At 45.9% G+C, this 22,124-nt stretch overlaps 1 protein-coding gene across 11 annotated transcripts in view; it reads right to left on the bottom strand.

Moving 5' to 3' along the window:
- Positions 1–22,124, bottom strand: part of NAV2 (neuron navigator 2) — a 717,995-nt gene that overhangs the window by 116,347 nt on the left and 579,524 nt on the right. For all 11 annotated transcript variants that reach the window (XR_012497554.1, XM_074336128.1, XM_074336129.1 and 8 more), the window contains one exon: positions 113–235. Coding sequence is in view for 10 of the 11 variants with exons in the window: in XM_074336128.1 (XP_074192229.1) it covers positions 113–235 (123 nt within the window). In the remaining variant the exon portion in view is untranslated. The remainder of the gene's footprint in view (positions 1–112; positions 236–22,124) is intronic.

Genomic DNA, 22,124 nt, shown 5'->3' with positions numbered 1-22,124 from the left:
ACCTCCACGTAGTTAAAGCAGCACCCATCCACTCTCAAAATCACCACACTCATTTCTCAGGCCACTTGGAATGACCTCCGCACCTGGCCAACCCCGAGTGGAGCAAGCTTACCTGTCAGCGTCTCCAAGGCCCAGGGAGGTATTTCTTTGCAGGGTCTCCCGCACCACAGCCATTCCATCAGGGAGCCGGTTCAGGCGACGGGTGTAGAGGCCAAGTCCACCATCGGTCATGTACCTTTAAGAGGAGAAGAGGATGATGCAAACGTATGATCAAAAGCAAGTCATGGGCAGTCTTGTGGTTCATATCCAAAAGGCCTGCATGGCCATCCTGTGTTCTAAAGGGAAAGGAACTTTCCCGAGGCTCTGTCCCTGATCAGCCGCTGATTCAACCCAGAGGCTCACCAACTTGCTAGCAAAAATAGAACTCAGCTTAATTAACCCAAACTCACAGGAATCTATGAAGCAGAAGGGAACCAGTGAATAAAATTAACTGTCAGATGGATTCATGACATTCTTTTTAATGCCAGCAATTATACAAGCAGGTGTTTCACCTCACTAATGTGAATGGAACTGGCAAGTCATTAGCAAATCATAGGGAACAAAATTACAGAACAGTGCTGTGGAGGAAGTAGGCAAGCTTTTAAGAGAGGCAGAAAGAATAGAGGATGAAAGAGCCACCTTTGCTATCACAGGCAAGCCACTTACTGCCTTCCCACATCCCCAGGCAAACAGGAGAATTAGTGAGATAAGGCATATGAAAGTGCTGTGCAGTTTGCATTAGATCATGTTAAATGAAAGACATTATCAGGCTTGTAATCATCTGGAAGTATCTGCAATGGTGAATTACGTCTTTGATACCAGCGTCTTAAGGGGGTTGCCACAAAACTCTCTGAATAACACGAATGCTGATTGACTCTTTTCCAGATCTCTTGGTGATGCTACAAAGCGATCTTCTGATGAAATCAGTGTTGTGCAGGGAAATGGGGGTGACCCCTGGAACTTTCTGGATAGGTGGATGACTGTCCGCAAAGCAGACCAGTCCCTGAGATCTTGGCCATCAGTAGGAGGCAGTTCAGGTCCAAAGCAGCTTTACCTCATCAACCTTGGCTCGTTTACAACAGCCCCTCAAGGAGACTGCTGAGTTATTACCCTCATCTTCAGAGCAGCACAGGAAGCAAAGTAAAACGTGGGCAGAACAAGAAACCAAACTCAGATCCCTTTAATTCCCACATAAGCTCTGTGAGACAGACCTGGAAGGTGTCTGAAAATGCGTTTTACCTTTCAAGTCACATAACATGTAGTAAGAAGACCCATGAGTAGTTTATTTTCCTGAAACAGTCAGCTGAGCTATATCATGAACTGTTTCACATTATTTAAAATTTTAGCTTTAGAATAAATATATGGTGTAGATCCTGAAGGTTCTCAATCCTTGAGTTTTTTCCCATCTCTAGTTCGGGAACTTTTAGGGGTATATTCGTAGGAAAAGTGGAATTATAAGACGCTGTGGAGGTTGTCTAGAACCAGTACATTCAAGTCAAGGGTCGAGAAGAAAGTCCTCACTGGAGCCATTGTGGGTGAGAAGGCGCTTCTAGTATGAGTCAAAGTAACTTCCCCTTAGAGCAGCCTCCAGGAAACCACGTCTGCTGTCCCCCCACTGTACCCCTCCATTGATGACATTCATGACCACAGATGATGCAATCCCAACATAATGGAAACTGTTGGAGTCCATCAGACCAATGATATGTGGTTGTGCCAACAAAACAACCACAGAACAGACTGAAATTTTCACTCAACCGTACCATTTTAAAACCAAAGAGCACTCTGTGAATATACTAAAAACCACGGAAATTGCCTTCCTAGTCCACTCTCCTTCCCGGATAACAGAATCCTAAATTTGTTCTTCTCTAGCAGGGTTGGAAGTCCATGAACCTTGATTCGTCTAATCACAGGGATTCTATCCCCCTCACTACTGACTAGTTTACACATTGTTGATATGATGTAAATTTGGCCAGTGAAGTCAAGTCTGACAGGAGGCTTCTGGGAAAGTTCTTTTCACTCTTAAAAAAAAGACACAAGGGGTGTTTGCCACCACCGCACCGCGATCGCTCTTTAACGCCAGCGCCGCCTCTAGCTCGCTGAGCTCCAGAGGAAGGAGAAGGGGTTAAGTAAGGAGGTCTCTAGACCATGGCTCGTACAAAGCAGACTGCCGCCAAATCGACCATGGTAAAGCACCCAGGAAGCAACTGGCTACAAAAGCGGCTCGCAAGAGTGCGCCCTCTACTGGAGGGGTGCAGAAACCTCATCGTTCCAGGCCTGGAATGGTGCACTCGAGTGGAATTAGACGTTATCAGAAGTCCACTGAAATTCTGATTCGCACACTTCTCTTCCAGCGTCTGGTGCGAGCAATTTCTCAGAACTTCAAAACAGATCTGCTTCCAGAGTGCAGCTATTGGTGCTTTGCAGGAAGCAAGTGAGGCCTATCTGATGGGCCTTTTTGAAGACACCAACCTGTGTGCTCTCCACGCAAAACGTGTAACAATTATGCCAAAAGACATCCAGCTAGCACGCTGCGGAGGTGGAGAACATGCTTAGGAATCCACTATGATGGGAAACATTTCATTCGTTAGAAAAAAATTTCTCTTTTTCCTGTTATTGGTAGTTCTGAATGTTAGTTATTTTTTTCCTGTGGGATCAAAGGGTACCTAAGTATATGATTACAAGTGGAAAAATAGGGGACAGAAATCAGGTATTGGTAGTTTTTCCATTTTCATTTGTGTGTGAATTTTTTTTTTTTTAAAGATTTTATTGGGGAAGGGGAACAGGACTTTATTGGGGAACAGTGTGTACTTCCAGGACTTTTTTCCAAGTCAAATTGTCCTTTCAATCTTAGTTGTGGAGGGTGCCGTTCAGCTTCAATTTGTTGTCCTTTCAATCTTAGTTGTGGGGGGGCACAGCTCAGCTCTAGGTCCAGTTGCCGTTACTAGTTGCAGGGGGCGCAGCCCACTATCCCTTGCGGAAGTCGAACCGGCAACCTTTGGTTGAGAGGACGCGCTCTAACCAACTGAGCCATCCGGGAGGCAGCTCAGCTCAAGGTGCCGTGTTCAATCTTAGTTGCAGGGGGCGGACCCACCATCCCTTGCGGGACTCGAGGAATTGAACTGGCAACCTTGTGGTTGAGAGCCCACTGGCCCATGTGGGAATCGAACCGGCAGCCTTCGGAGTTAGGAGCATGGCGCTCTAACCGCCTGAGCCACCGGGCCGGCCCTGTGTGTAAATTTTTAATATAAATGCGGGGACAAAGAAAGCATAATGCAAGTCAAAAGTTCCAGTGAACAAGTTTCAGGAGTTCAACTTTATAATGATTATAAATAAACCTGTTAAATTTTTCTGGACAATGCCAGTATTTGGATTTTTTTTTAAACAAGTAAATTTCTTACTGATGGCAACTAAATGGTGTTTGTGGCATTTTTATCACACAGTAGATTCCATCCATTCACTACACTTTTCTGAGTTGTTCTACATGCAAATACATGGTTTTAATGTTGTCTGTCTTCTGTGCTGGTCCTGTAAGTTTGCTATTCAAATACATTAAACTATTAAAAAAAAACAGACATAAGAAAACTAATATGGCCTAAATGTTTGTCTTCCCCTAAAATTCATATGTTGAAGCCCTAATCCCCAAGGTGATAGTATTTACAGGTGGGGCCTTTGGAAAATAGTTAGGGTTAAATTAGGTCATGAGGGTAGAGCCCCCATAATGAAATTAGTGTTCTTATAAATTGAGAGAGAGAATACAGATCTCTCTTTCTCTTGCTCCACTGTATGAGGAAACAGCAAAAAGGTGGCTGTTTGCAAGCCAGGAAGGGTCCCTCTCCAAGAATCAAATCTTCAAGCACTTTGATCTTAGATTTCCCTGACTCTGTAAGAGTGAGAAATAAATGTTTGTGGTTTAAGCCTGAAGAAATAAATAGCACTGAATTTTGTAATTTAAAATGGTAAATTTTGGGGCTGGCCTGGTAGCTCAGGAGGTTGGAGCTCCGTGCTCCTAACTCCAAAGGCTGCTGGTTCGATTCCCACATGGGCCAGTGGGCTCTCAACCACAAGGTTGCCAGTTCGACTCCCACAAGGGATGGTGGGCTGCACCCCCTGCAACTAACAATGGCAACTGGACCTGGAGCTGAGCTGTACCCTCCACAACTAAGACTGAAAGGACAACAACTTGACTTGGAAAAAGTCCTGGAAGTACACACTGTTCCCCAATAAAGTCCTGTTCCCCTTCCCCAATAAAATCTTTTTTAAAAAAAATTAAAAATAATGGTAAATTTTATCGTATATGAATTGTATCTCAATAAAAACAACAGTGATGACAGCGATAGTTAAATAATGCTTTGTGTAGTTCCTTGTTAACACTTGTCTCTCCCACACAAGGCAGCGAGCTCCTTGAAGGCAGGGACTGTTCTGATTTTGTTCCAGTCCACATCCCATGTGCCTAGCACAGGCTACGTGCTTCTTTAATCCTGTTTTTGTGGAAGGAATGAAGCCCAAACACATTGTCATCAGGTGGGTTTAGCAAAAACTTTTGGAAAGGACACCAGTTACAGGTTTTCCTTCCTCTTAAATGTCAGCAAACTTGACATCTAAGACATGTTGCAAGGCAAGTAAAACTGCCAGTCTACCCATCTGTCCATCCATCCCTCTGTCCTCTAACCCACTCATTCATCAAACAGAGAGATGACCCAGGGTCCAGTGTGAACTACATGCACGTATCTTACTACAGGAAAAGTAAAACCACGTATGTCAAAATGCAGTCATTTTGTTAGCAGCTAGACTTTGTAGATCGAATGTCCTTTCAAGGACAATTCAGTGGAAACTCTTCAAAACACAATCTGTTGCATCATGAAGCAAGGCAGTTAATTTGATTTCAGTAAAGTCCTCCCAACCATAGAGATAAACAAAAAATTTTCAACCGAGGAGATCTTGTCAAAGGACAAAGTAATTTTAGCATTCACTTCCCTGCTGGATTTTTATTGCTGGTGAAACAACACACACGGTTGGGCAATTACATGCACCTGGGCATGTAGCTGAGCCCCTGCCACACACACACACCCTGGTTTTCTGCGAGCACTGGACAGCAGAGCCCGGTGCATTCAGAGATGGAATAATGAGACATGCTACAGCCCCAGGCCAGCAACACCCACAGTTCTGTCGAAAATGACCACTAATGAGGGTAGGAGGACCCTGGAGAGATGGGACTGGTTGTGCTAAGTTGGCTTGTCAACTGCCGCTGGGAATTCTGATTTTGTTTAGGCAGAGAGGGGAAAGGCAAGGGTAAATATGGATGCTCTGCCTTCTCAAATGTACCCAAAAGCCAGGGAGTTGAATGCAACTAATCTGATCAGGAATTGATTTTGCGCGTGAGAGAGATAGAGGAAGAGAGAGAGAGAGAGAGAGAGAGAGAGAGGAAAAAGGAGAATTTACCTCTTCTCTCAAAGGTTTGTAAAAATCTATTCAATCATATTTTTTTAATGATATTGTTCCAAATAAATTCGGTTGCATGTTCTCTTATTAGAAGACAGCACAGCACTGGAGACAGTTGTCACTAGAGCCATCCTCATACTCAAGAACCTAATTTAAAATATTTCTAAATTATTATCCACAATTACAATAGTCTGATTTGTTGAAAGAAACACACACACACACACACACACACACACACACGGTCTGACAAGTTCGCAAACTTCTTGCACCGATGTTGCTAATCTTTTTTGATATCCGAGGGATTATTCATTATGAATTTGTACCAACTGGACAAACAGTTAACCAAGTTTACTATTTGGAAGTGCTGAAAAGGCTGAGAGAAAAAGTTAGATGAAAACTACCTGAATTTTTTGCCAATAATTCATGGCTCTTGCATCACGACAATGCACCAGCTCACACGGCACTGTCTGTGAGGGAGTTTTTAGCCAGTAAACAAATAACTGTACTGGAACACCCTCCCTACTCACCTGATCTGACCCCCAATGACTTCTTTCTTTACCCAAAGATGAAGGAAATATTGAAAGGAAGACATTTTGATGATATTCAGGACATCAAAGGTAATACGATGACAGCTCTGATGGCCATTCCAGAAAAAGAGTTCCAAAACTGCTCTGAAGGGTGAACTAGGTGCTGGCATTAGTTCATAGCTTCCCAAGGGGAGGACTTCGAAGGTGACTGTAGTGATATTCAGCAAGGAGGTATGCAGCACTTTTTGTAGGATGAGTTCACAAACTTAATTGTCACACCGTGTGTGTGTGATTTTAATAACTCTTCTAGCTCCAGTGAAAAATATACATTTTTCTGTTCAACCCAAATCTGTATAGGAATTGGCTACTGAATATGCTAAAACTAACTCTGTAATAAGTTGATCCCTGGAGAAAGCAGCCTTCACAGATGAAGCGGTCACCCCGCGTGTCCATCTGCAACACCAGCCCTTGCCCAGCGGTTGAAAAGGCTTTTGTTCCTGAAGACTCAGAGAGGCCAGGGAGTTAGGGCCACACCCCACTTCGGGAGCTTTAGGGAGGCTCAAAGGCTCACACCGATGGAGACGAAAGGACTTGCCTGCGGTCACAAGAACAGGAACCAGCTGATCCAGGGACCCCAGCCCCGGGGCCACACTTTCCTTCTCCTTGGGGCAATAACTAATCCGAACTGGAGCTTAATGAGGTGCTAGTAACATCCTAATGTTTGTTTGGTGGGGTCCTGCCTAAGCTGCCAAGTGACTGAACAATTTCCACATTACCCTCCCGGTTCTGCAGTGATGGGTGGAGGGGGCTCTCTGCCTCACCTTCCACAGCTCCCTCAGAGGCCCCAGGATGGAGAAAGCAGGAACCTCTGCTAAAGAGACAAGGTGTCTGTGGGGTGTTTTTCTTCTTATTCGAGGCTGAGGCACTCTGGGGTGGCCCCCAAGCATCAGGCAGAAACATGGCTCTGTTGTCAGACAGACCTGGTTCAGTCTCCTCCACCCCTTGCTATCTGAAAGACCTTGTGCACGTCGTCATTAACAGGAACTACTGGTAACTGATGCTTGCTGGGTACTGTGTGGAGCTCTTCACATAAGTCATGATATTTCAGCTTCCAAACAATCCTATCAAGTGTATTATTATCACCCCTATTTTTCAGGTGAGGAAAATGAAACTGGGGTCAGGGTCACAGGGCAGGTAGGTGGGTTCCAAGCCCAACTCTGGCACCTTTTGGTGTAATTTCTTTGACTTTCAGTTTCCTCACCTGCAAGATGGGTGAAACGACAGATTCACCTCATAGGGCTGTGGTGGATTAAATGAGACTGTGCATATAAAGCCCAGTGCCTGGCACGCTGGGAACACTTTATCGTAGTGTTGTGACCCTTTCAATGCCACAAATACCAGTCTTGGTGCCAGGTACAGAGATGGAAGGACCTAGTTCCTGCCCTGCCCTGGCAAAGTTCAAGGGACTCAAGCGTAGAACAGGTAACTCTACTACTACACAAAGAGCACTATCACAGATGGATGCATGACAGGCTCTGAGCACACGGGAGGAGGTGTCACAGAGGAGCGCTCTTTAAGGTGGCCCTTGAAAGGGACATAGGCGTTTGCCAGCCAGAAGAGGAGGATCCATCTAGGCACATGGATGACACGTACAAAAGCAAAGAGAAATAGAGATGAGGGTAAGTTAAGAGAAGGGTAAGTAGTTCACCGTTGCTGGAGCATCAAGAATGCCAGGTGGAGGTGAGACCTTTGCAAGCAAACCAGGGGAGCTTTGAAGGTACGACACAAATGAGTAACAGGTTCTGGCTTCTGTTTTAGAAAATATCGACTTTTTAATACTCCATCATTCAATGCACCAATTTTGGTGACCCCAGTTTCTTTTCATTGACATTTCCTTCTACAATTTTTTCAGAATGCACCACATTTGTCTGAATCCTGAGTCATCCCAGACCACTGGGGAACGACCAGACTTGGAGGGCAGACCTCACCATCCCTCCAGCCAAGAGGCCGCTGAAGTCAACATGCTGATTACAGGAACTTTCTCAACCAAGGAGGTGCATCCCATTAACTGACACTGCCTATGCAAAAGCTCTGGAATCCAATAGGACCTGTTAGAACAAATACGCTAGATTTTAAGTCCAACATTTAGTCAATAGATCTCTTTCTTTAAACGTGAGAAAACAATGTGAAACAAGTGAAACTGGCTTCGTGAGTCACCTTCAGAGTAAGGGGAAGGTGGCTCCTTATTTCCAAGGTTCACAGTTCAACATGAATGGCCTGCATAACACACACTGACCTTCACTAATCGCGAAAGAAATCATCTTCGTCAGGAGCTGGGGGAGGTGATAGGAGACGGGAAGGGAGGGAAATATGTCCTGCCCTGATCTAGTTCAGTACGTTTCTAATGGAGCATGACACTTAAAAACCAAACAAAACAAAACACCAACAAGAAAAACCTCAGATGCAAGAAATAAAGGCAGTACAAATAGGGGGGGGAAAAATCAAGTCTAGATGATTACTTTTCTTCAAAGACGTGTCAGCCTGTCTATACCTTCTGGACACACTTTTGGTTTAAATGTGAACATTGCAAAGAGAAGTGGAATGAAAGAAATATATAAAATAGTCCTTGCCAATATCAATATAAATATATGAACATATGTATCAACACATACTTTGTTGCGTGAGGTTAAAAGAAATGATGTGGGCTGATGAAAAGCCCTTGAAGTTGAACATTTCACCAACATCCAAGCCCCCAAACAACACACGCATTCACAGTGCCCTTTTACTCCATTACAATACAGCATGACATTTATTCTCTAAGTTTATTAGGATGTAAATTGAGTTTCTGGACAAACCTGTAAAAGGATCCCTTTAGTTGAGGGACTCTTAGAAGTCAGATGAATAAACTTCACTCTAGGTCACAGAAGGACAAACCGACAAGCTAGTCTAACAAAGCTGCCTGAACCCTTTGAAGAAAGCCGATCTTTATGACAGAAAAGAAGCTGCTACGTTTGACTTAAGGGAAGAAAAAAAAGAGTATTTTGAAATGCAAAAACGATGATTGGAAAAAACTGGGTTTAATTTTTCAGTGCAATTTATAAAATTACATTGCTAAAATTTAAGCGAACACTTAAAATTTTACTAAAGAAATACTTGGAAACTACTTTGTCCTCAAAGTTTTTAGGCATTAAAGCTGAGGCAAATATGGCATATTTCCTTCAGTACTCCCCACCCTGCCTCCATCACAAATGCCAAGGGGAGGGAGGGAGGGAGGGAGGGAGAGAGAGAGAGAGAGAGAGAGAGAGAGAGAGAGAGAGAGAGATCAGTGAGTGATTCTAACACCCTCCTCCCAGCATATCTTTAATATTTTAAAATCAAATAAAGGTGTGTTCTTTTCAAAAAACATGGTGTGGCTGCCTCTCTATTGTGGTCATCGCAAACGGACACACAATGAAACAAAACCAAAAGCAGCCTTTAGAGAAAAAGTCTAAGGTTTGAATGTCTTTCTCAGTTGGGTGTCCCGGTAATAACAGGGCTTTAGCTATAAATCATCTGGATTAGACAACACAAATAATCAGGAAATATTTCTTTGCTTCTCACATCTTTGGGGACCCTGCCAGCAGAGGCAGAGGAGAGATACCGGCCAACAGAATCGTTTCCTACCTTTCTGCTTGATGCAGCGTTGGGGTACCTGCCGGCACTGTTTCCCGCTGTCCTCTCGGACCGCTGGCTCTTCCCCAAGCTGGTATCCTGCTCTTTTTAGGAAGATGTGGGAATTCAATTTTCAGCTCTAGCAGAATCTCCCCTGATTTTGCTCGAGCCTGGAGCAGCCACTTGCAGCCATACCATGAGCCACCTCAGCTCAGAGCACAGAATAGGACCATGGCCAGTGGCTGTCACGGCAGGAAAATTCCTTCAATGGCCATGAGCCACCACCCGGGAACATCCCTAGCTCAAGGGACAGCAGCCCCTGTCCTGGCCTGTCTGCATTGCACTTCCATCTCACCGAGTCCTGGCTGGGAAGCAACCAGATGACTGGCAAAAGCCGGCTGAGTTCTCTGATCCTAGTGTGGCCGGAAGTCAAGCCTGCTGCCGAAGTGAGGGCTCAGGAGCTCTGGAGACTACTGGGGCCGGCCTAGTCAGCGGGCATGCCTCTCTGGGGAGCACTGCACAGACGTTGCTAAGCTAGCCAGACAGGCGCTCAGCTCCAGCAGGCCATGGGGACGGTGGCAGCAGCAGGGAAAGGCAGGCCTGAGTAAAGGAGGAGTCAAAGGGCCTCAGGGGCCCCCTTTGAGCCTCACTGGGGAGAACTGGTGCCAAGACTTTATTTCCTAAAGCTACCTGCTGCACAGGTACACTGCTGGGGTCACTGCAACAAAACTCAACATGTGCTTCACTTTCTACCTGTCACTCAACATACGGACGATGGACTGGCAGCTTCAGCCTCACCTGGGAACCTTTTAAACGGCAGCATCCCAGCTCCTGAATCCGACCGCAGTTCAACACGATCCCCACGTGATTCTAATGCACATTAAAGAGCGAGAAACACTGGTCTGTCGTGGGGAGCATAAGATGACCCAAAGGGGTGATAACACAAGGGCTAGTATTACCATTTATTTCTTCTCATGCCCCACTTAATTCCTTTGTTTTATGTAGATTTTATAGTCTGTGCAATAGTTCAGTAACGTGGCACATATATATTTAAAGACCAAATACAATATATAATAGAACAACCTCTTTTTTACGCAGCCAAAACAGTTTAGGGACCACCATCTAAAGCAGAAATTCCTCTATCGTAAGTTATGGACCCCTTTGAGAAACTGGTGAAAGCCATGGACCGACCCCATCTCATACATGTGCAAAATGTGCATCTAGTTTGAGTTGGTGCACAGCGCCCCCTCCCCAGGCCCCACGTTAACCGTCCCTTCTCCTGAGTTAGGGCAGAAGTGGATCCTGGCTGAGTTGGCCCATCAACATATTCTGCAAGTTTCTACATACCAAGAGTTTTGCTGGTGTTTGCTATAAACTGACTCAGCCGTGATACACGGCATCGCTGTAACTCACACGTCACCCTGAGTTTTAGCACGCAGACTCCATCTCACCACTGCTTTGGGTGTGGGCTTGCTCTCACCAAACTCCTAGCAGAAGAGTGCTTGAGCAAGTGGGAAAATTCCTGTGGGGTGATGAAACATGCTGCCAGGGTTCTTGCATCTTTCACAAAATGCAACGGGAATTTTCACACGTTTAACAAAATTCCATCTAGCAGTACTTTCCACAGCATTTTGGTTTAGCTTCCCTAAGGACCGATGAACATATAAACTCCACACTTTAATAAAAAAAAAAAAATCCACAATTTTGCTAATAAAACACACAATCACATAGAGAGCGCGGGAGTATAACAATTGTGGATTGTTTGCTCCTATTTAAATAAATACACATGTAAAAATTTCATGATAATCTATTAACTATGCGTGTTTAAAATGGGAGTTGGCAGGGCAGCCTTCTCAAGAAAGGCTGCACACCTTGGAAACTGGACAGTCACCGTGTCTGGAATTTGGTCTGGACTGGATTCTCTTTCTTGTGGTCCAACTGTCAGTGTGGGATTGCAGCCAGCATTTCTAGCATTAGCAGGAAGCTTTTTGTCCACCTACTGAAAGACGAAACACATTCTAACACACGGCAGACACCTTTCTGGACAAAGCCCCTTTAAGCTCTTTCTTGGAATGAAACAGATGGTGAAAGGAGACTGCTATCTAGGAGCTCGCAAATCTCTAGAATTCACCTGAGTCTGTTGGGAAGCCTGAGGAAACCACGCATCTCAAGGATCCCGCTTACAGAGGCAGCAAGTCATTAGTGAGGCCCAAACCCTGCGTTGTAAAATAGATCTTATTTTTCTTAAAGAACATTTGGAGGTTTACAGAGAAATTGCACTAAAAGTATAGTTCCCCTTCCCCTACTATCAGCTTCCCCTATTAACATCTTGCATTAGTGTGATACATTTTGTTAAACTGATGAACCAATATTGATACATTATCATTTAATGATTATTTGATACTAATAACTAACATTAATGATTACTAATATCATTAATAATATCCATACGTTATTATTATTATCCAAAGCCTACAGTTTATATTAGGGCTCACGCTGTGTTGTGTAGCTCTGTGGGTTTTGACAAATGCATAATACTATGTTATCTGCCATCACAGTATCACACAGGTGTAGTTTTATGGCCTTAAAAATGCCACCCTCCCCCTATCCATCCCTTCTCCCAAAGCTGCATTTTTAACAGACAGGTAAGTAATTTCTTTCAGGTAGTCAGGATCAAGCCGCCAGAAATGCTGCTAAAATCTGGAGACCTGGATGGAGGAGCTGTGAGCTAGACTGGCCTCAGTTTCCCTAAGCACTAGTCACTGTCATGTGACTGCAGTGTCATGGTCATCTAAATTTCAAATCCTCACGCATAACAATTAGTCTTGGCCCTCTCTATTCAGGGCCAATGTGCATGTTGAGAGTAGCTGATCCCTGATGGCCCCTCCATCGCAGATTAAGGCTTGATAAGAATTGCTAGAGCTCCAAGGTTCTTCCAAAATATCAGTTAACTCTTGGTCTTGGACTTACAAGCCTACAGGCCTCAGAACTGTACAACTGTGGGAGCCCCGGCTGAGAGGGGACACGAGTGAGCAGCGCCAGGCATGCTGAACACAGAGTACTGTAGGCAATATGTGGGGGGCCCACAAGGGCGTCAAAATTAGATGCCCTCACCCTGGAAATGCCTTGTGCTTTGTCAGAACGATCCTTCCTCCCCGGCACGTCTTAAGCCCCAAGACGGACTTGCCGGTCGTCTGGACACTGCTGCACCTCATCCTCCCTGTGGTTTCTGACAGGACTCCCCAACCCCCGGAGTGCTCTATGACACAAGTTCCCTTTTCATCTTAGGTCAGCGAAATTTACAGCAGTGTTTAGGATCGTGTGCTCCCTTTCAGGGATGACTAGAGCCCCAGGGGTGGGAGTCAGACAACCAGTGTCTCTTTCTCGTCTGGTTTCATGTAGACACCCCCAGGTCAGAACCAGTCACTACCAAACTGGGGAGAAGGCAGCTGGTGCTTTGGTTTAGGTTCATGCAAGTTTCACCTTGTCCCATCTAGACTGCAGCTGAAAGAAATGTCAAGGTGGACTGAGGACAGATGGAGTAAGAAGGTGACTGACTAACGGGGAGACAGCCCCTTCTGCAAACCGAGGCATAAAGCAGGCCTTGGGAGCATCCCTCCACATCAGCAAAGCTTTCTGGAAGCAGCTGAGGGGTTACAGGAAGCACTGCCCCAGCGCCACAGGCAGGCTGTTGCCCTAGAGACGGTCCCGAGTTGGCGGTGGTGTCATCTGTTCAGTAAATCATTGTGCAGACCCTGCTGTGAGGCAGGCACGGACCTGCGTGCGGGAGATGTGAGAATCAGACCTGCCATGTTTGCGTGGGGTTCAGCAAGGGCCAGAGCAAGGAGAGGGGCCAGGAAGGGCTTCTTAGAGGAAGGAACCCTCAAGTGGCACATAGAAAAAGGACAAGTGTGAGAAGGTGCCCCTGGGGTTTAGGTGAGAAAATCAGACCATTCACACAGACATACATGGGCCGACACAAAGGATCTAAAATGTATAATTAATTCATTGTGTGGTCTTAGACGCTCAATTTCTACCAGGTAACATGTTCATTAAAAAAAATAAATCATGACTCTGGGCATTCATTCTAAATGGGCTTCAATACAAATACATATTTAGGACTTTGGCCCTCAAGCACAGAGACTGGGCCAAAATTGGGTGACCACAGTCTGTTCTTTCACATTACTTGCCACTAAACCCAGTACACACTACAGCTGACAGCACAGGATGCCTGGCCCTGTTCACTTTTCCACATGCTCATATGCCCTGGGTCACCTTCAGAGACGGTCCCCAGTGAGCCTGGAACCCTGGCGTCTGTGGCCGTGGGCTCATCTCTGGGGTGGAGCAGGAGTTTGAAAAAGCATATTCGATGTCATACATTTACCATTTTACACCAACAAATAAAAAAGGCCCAGCGTTTTTTTAAATAATATTCTATAGAGAAAGTGTGACCAAATGTTGGTTGGTTGGGAACTACTTAAAGATACAGTAATTCTCAAAAGTCACACCTATTCTTACCCTCACCATGCACTCCCCTCCCCCACTCAGAGCGTGAGGTCTATGTGAAGCAGAAAGGGGTATGAGATGAAAAAAAAAAGTTTGAAAACAACTGAGTTAAAATTTGTGAGGGTGGGAACCAATCACTTCCCTCCCAGAGAATTCAGAGTTGGAACTAACGTAAGCGCCAGCCCTCATCCGCGTGAAGAGTGACTATCCAAAAACGTGTTGTGCGTCCACAAAAGTAGCACACGATGTACTCACATGGAGGGAAGAGGCTGTGGCTCAGAGAGCACATGGGGCCCACTGGTGTCCTGAGCCAGGACAGGCGTATCTCACAGCTGCCTCTTTGGGGTTCTACCTACCCCCACCTGAACCCCCCAAAAGAACTGCACTGAATCATCCTGGTCAAATAGGCCATGGTAGAAATTCTTAAAACACCGGGCAAAATCCTAACATGAAAAGGCATTTTATGCAAACCAAGGGCCACTGGAAAAGAGAAAACTTAGCCCAGCCTCCAGCTGGGCATATCCCAAGTCACGCCCAGGTCCCTCTCATGTGAGCCACAGAAAATGCCCTTTTCTGCTAAGGTGGGTAAAAGCGTGTCCTACTCTAAAAAGTGCCCATGGGGTCTGACATGGCACAAACTCCAGCAAACAGATGATGTGCTCCTCAGTGACTAAAACACCATGCTGCTCTCCACACTGACTGTGGTGCTGTCACTCCACCATACCCTGCCTCAGCTCGTATGTTAGTACTGACACAGGATGACTTTTCAGATCATCTACCCCACCTCTCACTCAGGACACCAGACTGACAAGGTTGGACTTCTAAAATGTCACCTTAGCTGCAACTAGGTATTATTAGTGTTTGGAAGAAAAACACTAATAATACCTAATCTCACATGGAACTACAGAATAGTAGATCTGAGGGTGGAGGAATGTTCACAGATTACTTGGTCTATTAATTTTTCAGGTGCAGAGCTGAGACTCTGAGAGTTTAAGTAATCTGCCCAAGAAAACATAACCAGCAAATAGCCATTGATGTGTTTTCATTTTAATGTGCTTTGATGTTCAATAAATTTACTGAGTTCAAAAAAACCTGTCTGTTATGATAAAACTGAGGCCTGGCTCCCTTATTTTATATTTTATTACAACTGCTTGCTTATCTATCTCCTCGTGCTCTAGCCTTTCACCCAACAAGATCCACAAAGGTAGGATTATTATTATTATTATTATTATTATTATTATTTTAGGATCAATATTTTTGGTCGCTATCCCCAGCCCCTAAAACTGTACCCAGGACTCTTGAGCTAGGTACCTAATAAATGCTCTTGGTGGACTAAATGAAAGAACAAATAACAAGTTAGAACTAAATCACGTTTTAAAAGGTGTAATATATGTGTTAAGCATTTGGGGAACGCAAAGAGACCCGAGACAACCTTGAATCTATTTAGAGAAAAACCAAATACTGTTAATAGTAAGCGATGTTACCTAAAGGGAGACTTCCAGGAAGATGGGGGCCTTCCAGGCAGTGGGGCGGGTAAGAAAAGGCTCGGAAGGAGGAGTCATAGGTCCCATTCAGGCGACAGCATGGCTTGAGCAGAGCCACCGTGCAGGGGATAATGTCAGTTCTGCACTTGGTGGCATCCTGAACCTGAGCAGAAGGCAGTCTTGCTGCCCCCTGGCGAAACTCCCCCATGCTCTGTGATTTGCTAGAAAGGAGGAAAAAGTGAAACCAGTAGAGCAGGGAGTTCAGTTTGAAAGACAGGAGCTGTGTTTCCCCCTAGAATGTCAGCGTGTACGGGCCTGGGTGGTGCCACAGGCGTTTTCACAAGAGAAGCAGGTGGAGCACAGATTGTGTGGATGAGCACGTCGCTCCTGTAGCAGGCGGCCGCCGGAGCTCTGGAAGTGATTCAGGCATGAGACACCCGGAAGCCAAGCGGCCCAGCACCCAGGCAAACAGGCCAGACAGAAAGCAGCGTCGGGCAGTGTGAGCGGGCGCTGGCAGGGGCACCGCAGCGGGACGTCAGGCTCAGAGGGAGCCAACACATGGGCCAGTGAGCTCCAGAATCAAGCTGGAGCTGGCTGCCTACGGGATACTCAGATTACCTTCTACGTATCAGAGCAGCAGGAACTGTAGTCATAACAGCTGTCTGGTGTTCACAGAAAAAAAGGACAGGGTCTGGACTTTTTTCTCTCACTTTTCTACTTGTTTAAATGCTTCCTCTTTCACAAGAATGGGAGACAGGTCAGCTGTCAATTGGGGCAAAGCTGAATTCCCTAGATCCTGCATGGAGTGAGCGTATTTGATATTATACCTTTTTTTTTCCACTTTAAATACCCATCATCTGAGCTCTACAACCTAGAGTTTAACTGTCCCTAGTAGTGTGACTGGTGTGTGACCCTGAGCTTACAGTGATTCTCAACAGCCACAGTCTGCTCTGCCTCCAGACCCCCGTGTCTTCCAGATCAGAACCTGCAACAAGAGGAGGTGTGCACAATTTTTGTCTGTGTTTATTAAAAGGGGGCGTGGGTGAGAACATTTTCAGAAGGAACAACTAGGGTACCCTGTTACCACCCCCAGGCTGGCATGACTCGGGGAAACCTGGCTTGTCAAAGAGACTTCTTTCTTCCGAAAACACGCCAGCTCTGCTCCATGGGTAACTGAGCCTTGGAGATGCCCAAGGGAACCTGGGTGCCCTGAATCTTACACAGGGAAGAACTTTAAAAGGTCCCGTGTCAGCCTCTCGCGTCATGCAGAAATCCATTCTGCGACATGTGGACACACAGCTCCCCAGTATCTGCTTGATTAGTTTCAGGAACAGGAGGAGGCTCAGGTCCTTGCAAAAGAGCTGAGCCCACTTTTTGACAGGTCTAATCGTCAGCATATTTTTCCTTACACTGATTAATGGTCACGTTGGTGTTTAAGACATGAAAGACGTTAAGTCTAACTTCCACCTACAGTTCAAGTTTGGTCCTCTGGAACCTACTGCTCTTCTAAGTATTTTCCACGCCAAGCAGATCTAGTTTCTACAAACATTGCTGTTACATTTTGGGTTTTCAACCTTCCCTCTTCCTTCATACCTTTCCTTAAACAAACCTCTGTCTGAGTCAGAAACCCTTAAAACCTGGCACGGAGAACAAAACAGACTTTGTCTAACCAGTACAGACTCTGTTGCTTCTCACATTATTATTCTATGAGTCCAGTTGAAGGTTAGGCTTTATAGAGCTCTCTAAAACGTAGAAACATCTTTGGGTCTCAGAGCCTAAAACCCAGCAGGTGGCATCACCCAAAGGGAATGGGCTTGTATCTCAGTTGCTGAGTCCTCAAGCTTTCCCGAAATCGGCTGCACCCTGTAGTGGCTGTATGACCGTGGACAAGGGAGCTCTCTCGCCCTTAGTTGTCCCACCTGTACAATGGGGATGAAACCATGTTAGAGGCCTCTTAGGGTTTCTCTAAGAATTAAATGAGATAATACCTCAAAGTACCTGCCATGTGGAAAGTACTCAGCCAACACTGGCTGCCATTATTACTGTTACAAGTAGTAGTAGAGCAGTACTAGTACTACTACTCCCTCTCTTCCTTCATTCCACACCCGTTACTGAGCACATATAGCATGTCTGGAGGAAGAAGTTAGAAACGCAGGAGTAAAAGACAGAACCCCTCTGCTCAAGGATATCCTGATCTAGGGGACAGTTATACAAACAGACCAAGCCAAAAAGAACTGTGACGAGCCATCTGGGAGGTACCACCAGGTGTTAGGGAACCCAGAGGAGGGAGGCCTGTTGTCTGCTGGTTGCCACAGAAGGCTTCCTAACTACAGCAGATTCTTAAAGGACTGTGGCAGGTGGATGGGAATTGAGTGGGGAGGGATTTGTAGACAGAGAACAGATGTGTGCAAAGCACAGAGGTATAAGAGCGAGCGTGTTAACGATGCCAAGGGAAATGTCAGTGGTCCAGAATGACAAGACCAGGATGCAAGAGGGGAGCGGGGGTGAGCAGTGAGGGGACAGGGAGATAACAAGAAATGAGGCCGGGCAAGTGGATCACCCATTAACTCCCCAAATGAAAAGGGGCGTCCACTATGTGCCAAGCACTGTGCTGGGCACAGGAGACAGACAAGGTCAGTAAGACAGATAAAGTTTGTGCCTCCATGGAGCTTACACCCCAATGTGGGGACATGGAGGGCTTTGTATGTCATGCTTGGCAACGCAGGGGTAGGGTATGGCAGGCCCTGTTTTCCATAGATGACCACAGCAACGTCTCCCATCCCACATGGTCTTGGAGGTGACCTTGACATCTTTCCATTGAGAGGTCGGATCTACGTTCCCTCCTCCTGAATCTGGAGGGATGTGACTGCTTTGACCAATCCAGTATGGTGAAAGTGGCACTCACTGACTTCTAAGTGCAGATGACAAAAGGTGATGCAGCTTTACTTCGCTCACTGTAACACTTGCTTTGCGGACCCTGAACTCCCAGGTAAGAAGTCTATCGCTCCTAAGGCCTCCAGGTGTGGGGAAGCCAAGCCACATAGAGAGCTCATGGGTGTCCCAACCTTTAATTCATCCCAGACCAAGTGTCAGTCATGTGAGCCAACAAGCTTTGCAACGACATGGACCCGCAGCTGAGGCTCTAGAGCGATAGAAGAGAGACAAGCCATCTCTACTGTACTCCGTGCCAATTCCTGATGCTGAGACCCTCTGAGCATGATCAAATGGTGGGTTCAAGCAGCTGAATTTTGGAGTCATTTGTTCATCAGCAATGGAAACTAAAACAGAGTTTCCCCAACCCGCATTATGGAGCCAGGTGATAATATAATCAGATTTATACTCTAGAAGGACTTTTCTGACCAAAAAGTAGGATGGATTTATTGGATGAGCATTGAAATCAGAGGCAAGGAAAGCAATGAAGGGATGAATGCAATCATCTGGGGCAGAAATATGAGTATCAGTGAGTGAAGAGAGAACCACGGCAATAAATATTTGAAGAGACAGAATCCATCCATCAAACTTCGTGGCCGTGTTGCAGGAACAAGGGACTGGAAGAGTCTGAGATTCTTTCCAGGTTCTGGTTGTGGAAGAGAAATGGATGTGGAAACACAGGAGGAGAAACAGGTGTCAGGGGGAAGACAAGGAATTAGATTTTCGATGTTTACACAGCTTTCGTGAAAACCCTGAAATGTAGTGGCTCTTGTGCTCTGCAGTCAGCCTGTCTCTGAGTCTCGGCTCCCTAACTCACCAGCTCCGTGACCTTGGGCAAGTTAGTGCCCTCCAAGCCCCTATGCCCTCATCAGGAGATTGGGCAGAAGACCACCTAGATTAAAGTGAGGATGAAATGCGATACTGCATATAAAATGATGCCTACAGTATCTGGCATTCAGAAATGCCAATAAATCGTAGCTGCTCCTATTATTACAACGATCGTTGTTATTAACCGTTATGCATATTTGGTCAGAGGCTAGGCAGGTTCTTTGTACCGGGAGGGCCTGGCTACAGGACATTAGACAAAAACTCTTCCCCGCGAACCTGCACACACATCTCTGGTGAATGGTTCATTCAACCATAAACTCCCCGTCAACTTCGACAATAGCTACACCGTCCTGCGAAGGAGTAAGGAAAGCCAGTCTGTGAGCGGTCCTCAGTCGTGGCCTCCCTCCCTCTCTCCCAACTCAATGGTTGAGTGGTTTTAATTAACAACTCCCATAGAGTAAAGCAAAAGTCCCTCAATTAATAAAGCTCTAACTTGCCATGCATGGTTCTGAGGTCTCCGGGTGGCGCTGAGCTTGTAATTGTGTGTTTTGTTTGGGTTCACAGTGGGTGGGGGGCCATGAGAGTAGAATTTCCTCAGAGAAATTCAGGTGTCACATCTACAGAGGCTGGAAACCGCAGGGGACTGAGATGCCCCCTCTTCCATGAGATGTAACAACAGGAAGCAATACTGCGGTGAGGCGCTTCAGTAAATCACCATGCAACACGGGCGCCAGTTCGGAACCTTCCTGCCTCTGCCCACCTCATTGGTTTTCATTTTCAGCACCCACGGAACCAGTTTTGACCCATTTACTTTCTGCACAAGCACCTGGGGAATGTTGACACACGTGTTTCTGATACTACAGTAAAGACTTGTGACATTTAATTGAAATGAAACACACAATGCTTTTGAGGTAAAGTTATCTGCCTTTGCTGCGGCCCCTGTCAGCCTCCATGGTCCTTGCACAAGCACTCCCCAAGTATTTTCAAGTTTCTATGTAACTCAGCCCTCTGGGCCTTCACCTTCCAAACACCACCTTCCGGCTCTTTCTATCACTCCCCCAAATGGCACAGGGGGCAGCCAGGGCTTCCGATGTCCAGAGGGGGCCCACTCTTCCTTTTTGGTCTTGCCTTCCATCTGTTCAGAGCATGGGGTCTAACTATAGTGAAAAGCCATAGCACACAGTTCTTGCAGCACAGGCTTTGAGTTCAGCCCAGGTGACACTTGGTTTCAGCAGTGTGACCTGTGCTAGTAACGACCTCTCTGACCTTGGTCTTCTCGACTATAAAGAGAGGAGGAAAACAGCCTCTATCTCAAAGAACTGACACAAAGTTTATGTGAGATGATGCATGTAAAGAGATCAATGCCATGCCCGGCACATCACAGAGCCCCAAAAGCGGCTCAGTGGTTAGGGATTATGGTACCACTGCTGCAGGACGGACAAAAGGACCTGTGTTAGCAGCGCTGGGGGTCAGCTTCTCCGTGGCCGTCCCCCTTCTCTGCGGACGAACACCACATCTATTCTGTCCCATGTTTCTGACAACCTGAGTTGACGTCACCCTTCAAACTTCACCGCTCAAGTGTGTGAGATTTCTCATTTCAAAATAGATGCCTGGGCGATTACAAGCTCAAAGCTTGGGAACTGGGACCCGGACTCGGGCGATGCAGCAGAGAGAACCACAGACCCCGTCTCCCACTTGTCGTAAGATCAGGAAGGGAATGTGGGCTTGATTTACAGCTGGAAGACTCCGGAGACAGACGAGCCTCTCCTTAGACTTGGAATCTTATTTCACATGGGGTCTCAAAAATCACCTCTCCAGGTGTCCATGCCAGGGTATCTGTCTCATTCCACAGTTATTTTGGGATTAAGAGGAAAAGATGAAATCTCCATTTCTCAGGGAGATTACTTATCAGGACCCTGGGGATTCTGGAAGGGATGCAATGATTCTTCCAAGACATGCACAGACTCTTGATTTGTGGTCATATCCCAGGCAGGATGCGTTAGCCTTGAGTCCTCTCAGATGTTTCTACAAGCTAATGTGCTGCTCTTTGTCTCTGGGCCACAGGTAAGCTGCCTCCTGCCCCCCGATGACTCATTCCCACGGATCACACTGAAAGGCCTACTTGCAGACTGTGATGGTAATTTTATGCATCAGTGTGGCTTGGCCATGATACCAGTTATTTATAATAGACAAACACTAATCGAGATGTTGCTGTAAAAGTATTTTTGAGAGGAGATTAACATTTAATTCAGCAGACTTTAAGAAAAACAGATTATCTTCCTTAATGTGGGTGGGCCTCATCCAACAAGTTGAAGGAAGAAAGAGAAAAAAAGACTGATATTGACCCAAGGAAGAAGGAATTTTGCCCCCTTGGATTAGAGTTGCAACATTGTCCTCTAGAGAGCCCTGACTAATACACACACCAATGCTGACCCAGCTAGCAGATAGTTGGTCATTGTACTCAAGAAAAAGATACAGCATGAGATCATCTTAGCGAATATTCTACCTAGGATGAAAGATTAGGAAAAGCAAATGGAGGCAATAACTCTGAGAAGCTAAAGGGAACTACCATTCTAGATGCGTCAAACACTTTATAAACACTGTTTCCTTTCTTTTGTACCACACGTCTAACTAGGCTACAATTTAACAGATGGGAAATAGGCTCAGAAAAGGAAGCAATTTCCCCAAGGTCACACAGCTGGCAAGCAAGGAATATGAA

This window comes from Rhinolophus sinicus, linkage group LG06 (genome assembly GCF_036562045.2).
Source record: "Rhinolophus sinicus isolate RSC01 linkage group LG06, ASM3656204v1, whole genome shotgun sequence".
NCBI lineage: Eukaryota > Metazoa > Chordata > Mammalia > Chiroptera > Rhinolophidae > Rhinolophus > Rhinolophus sinicus.
Note: the sequence above shows the minus strand (reverse complement) of the source record. Positions and strands in the feature narration are given on the sequence as shown.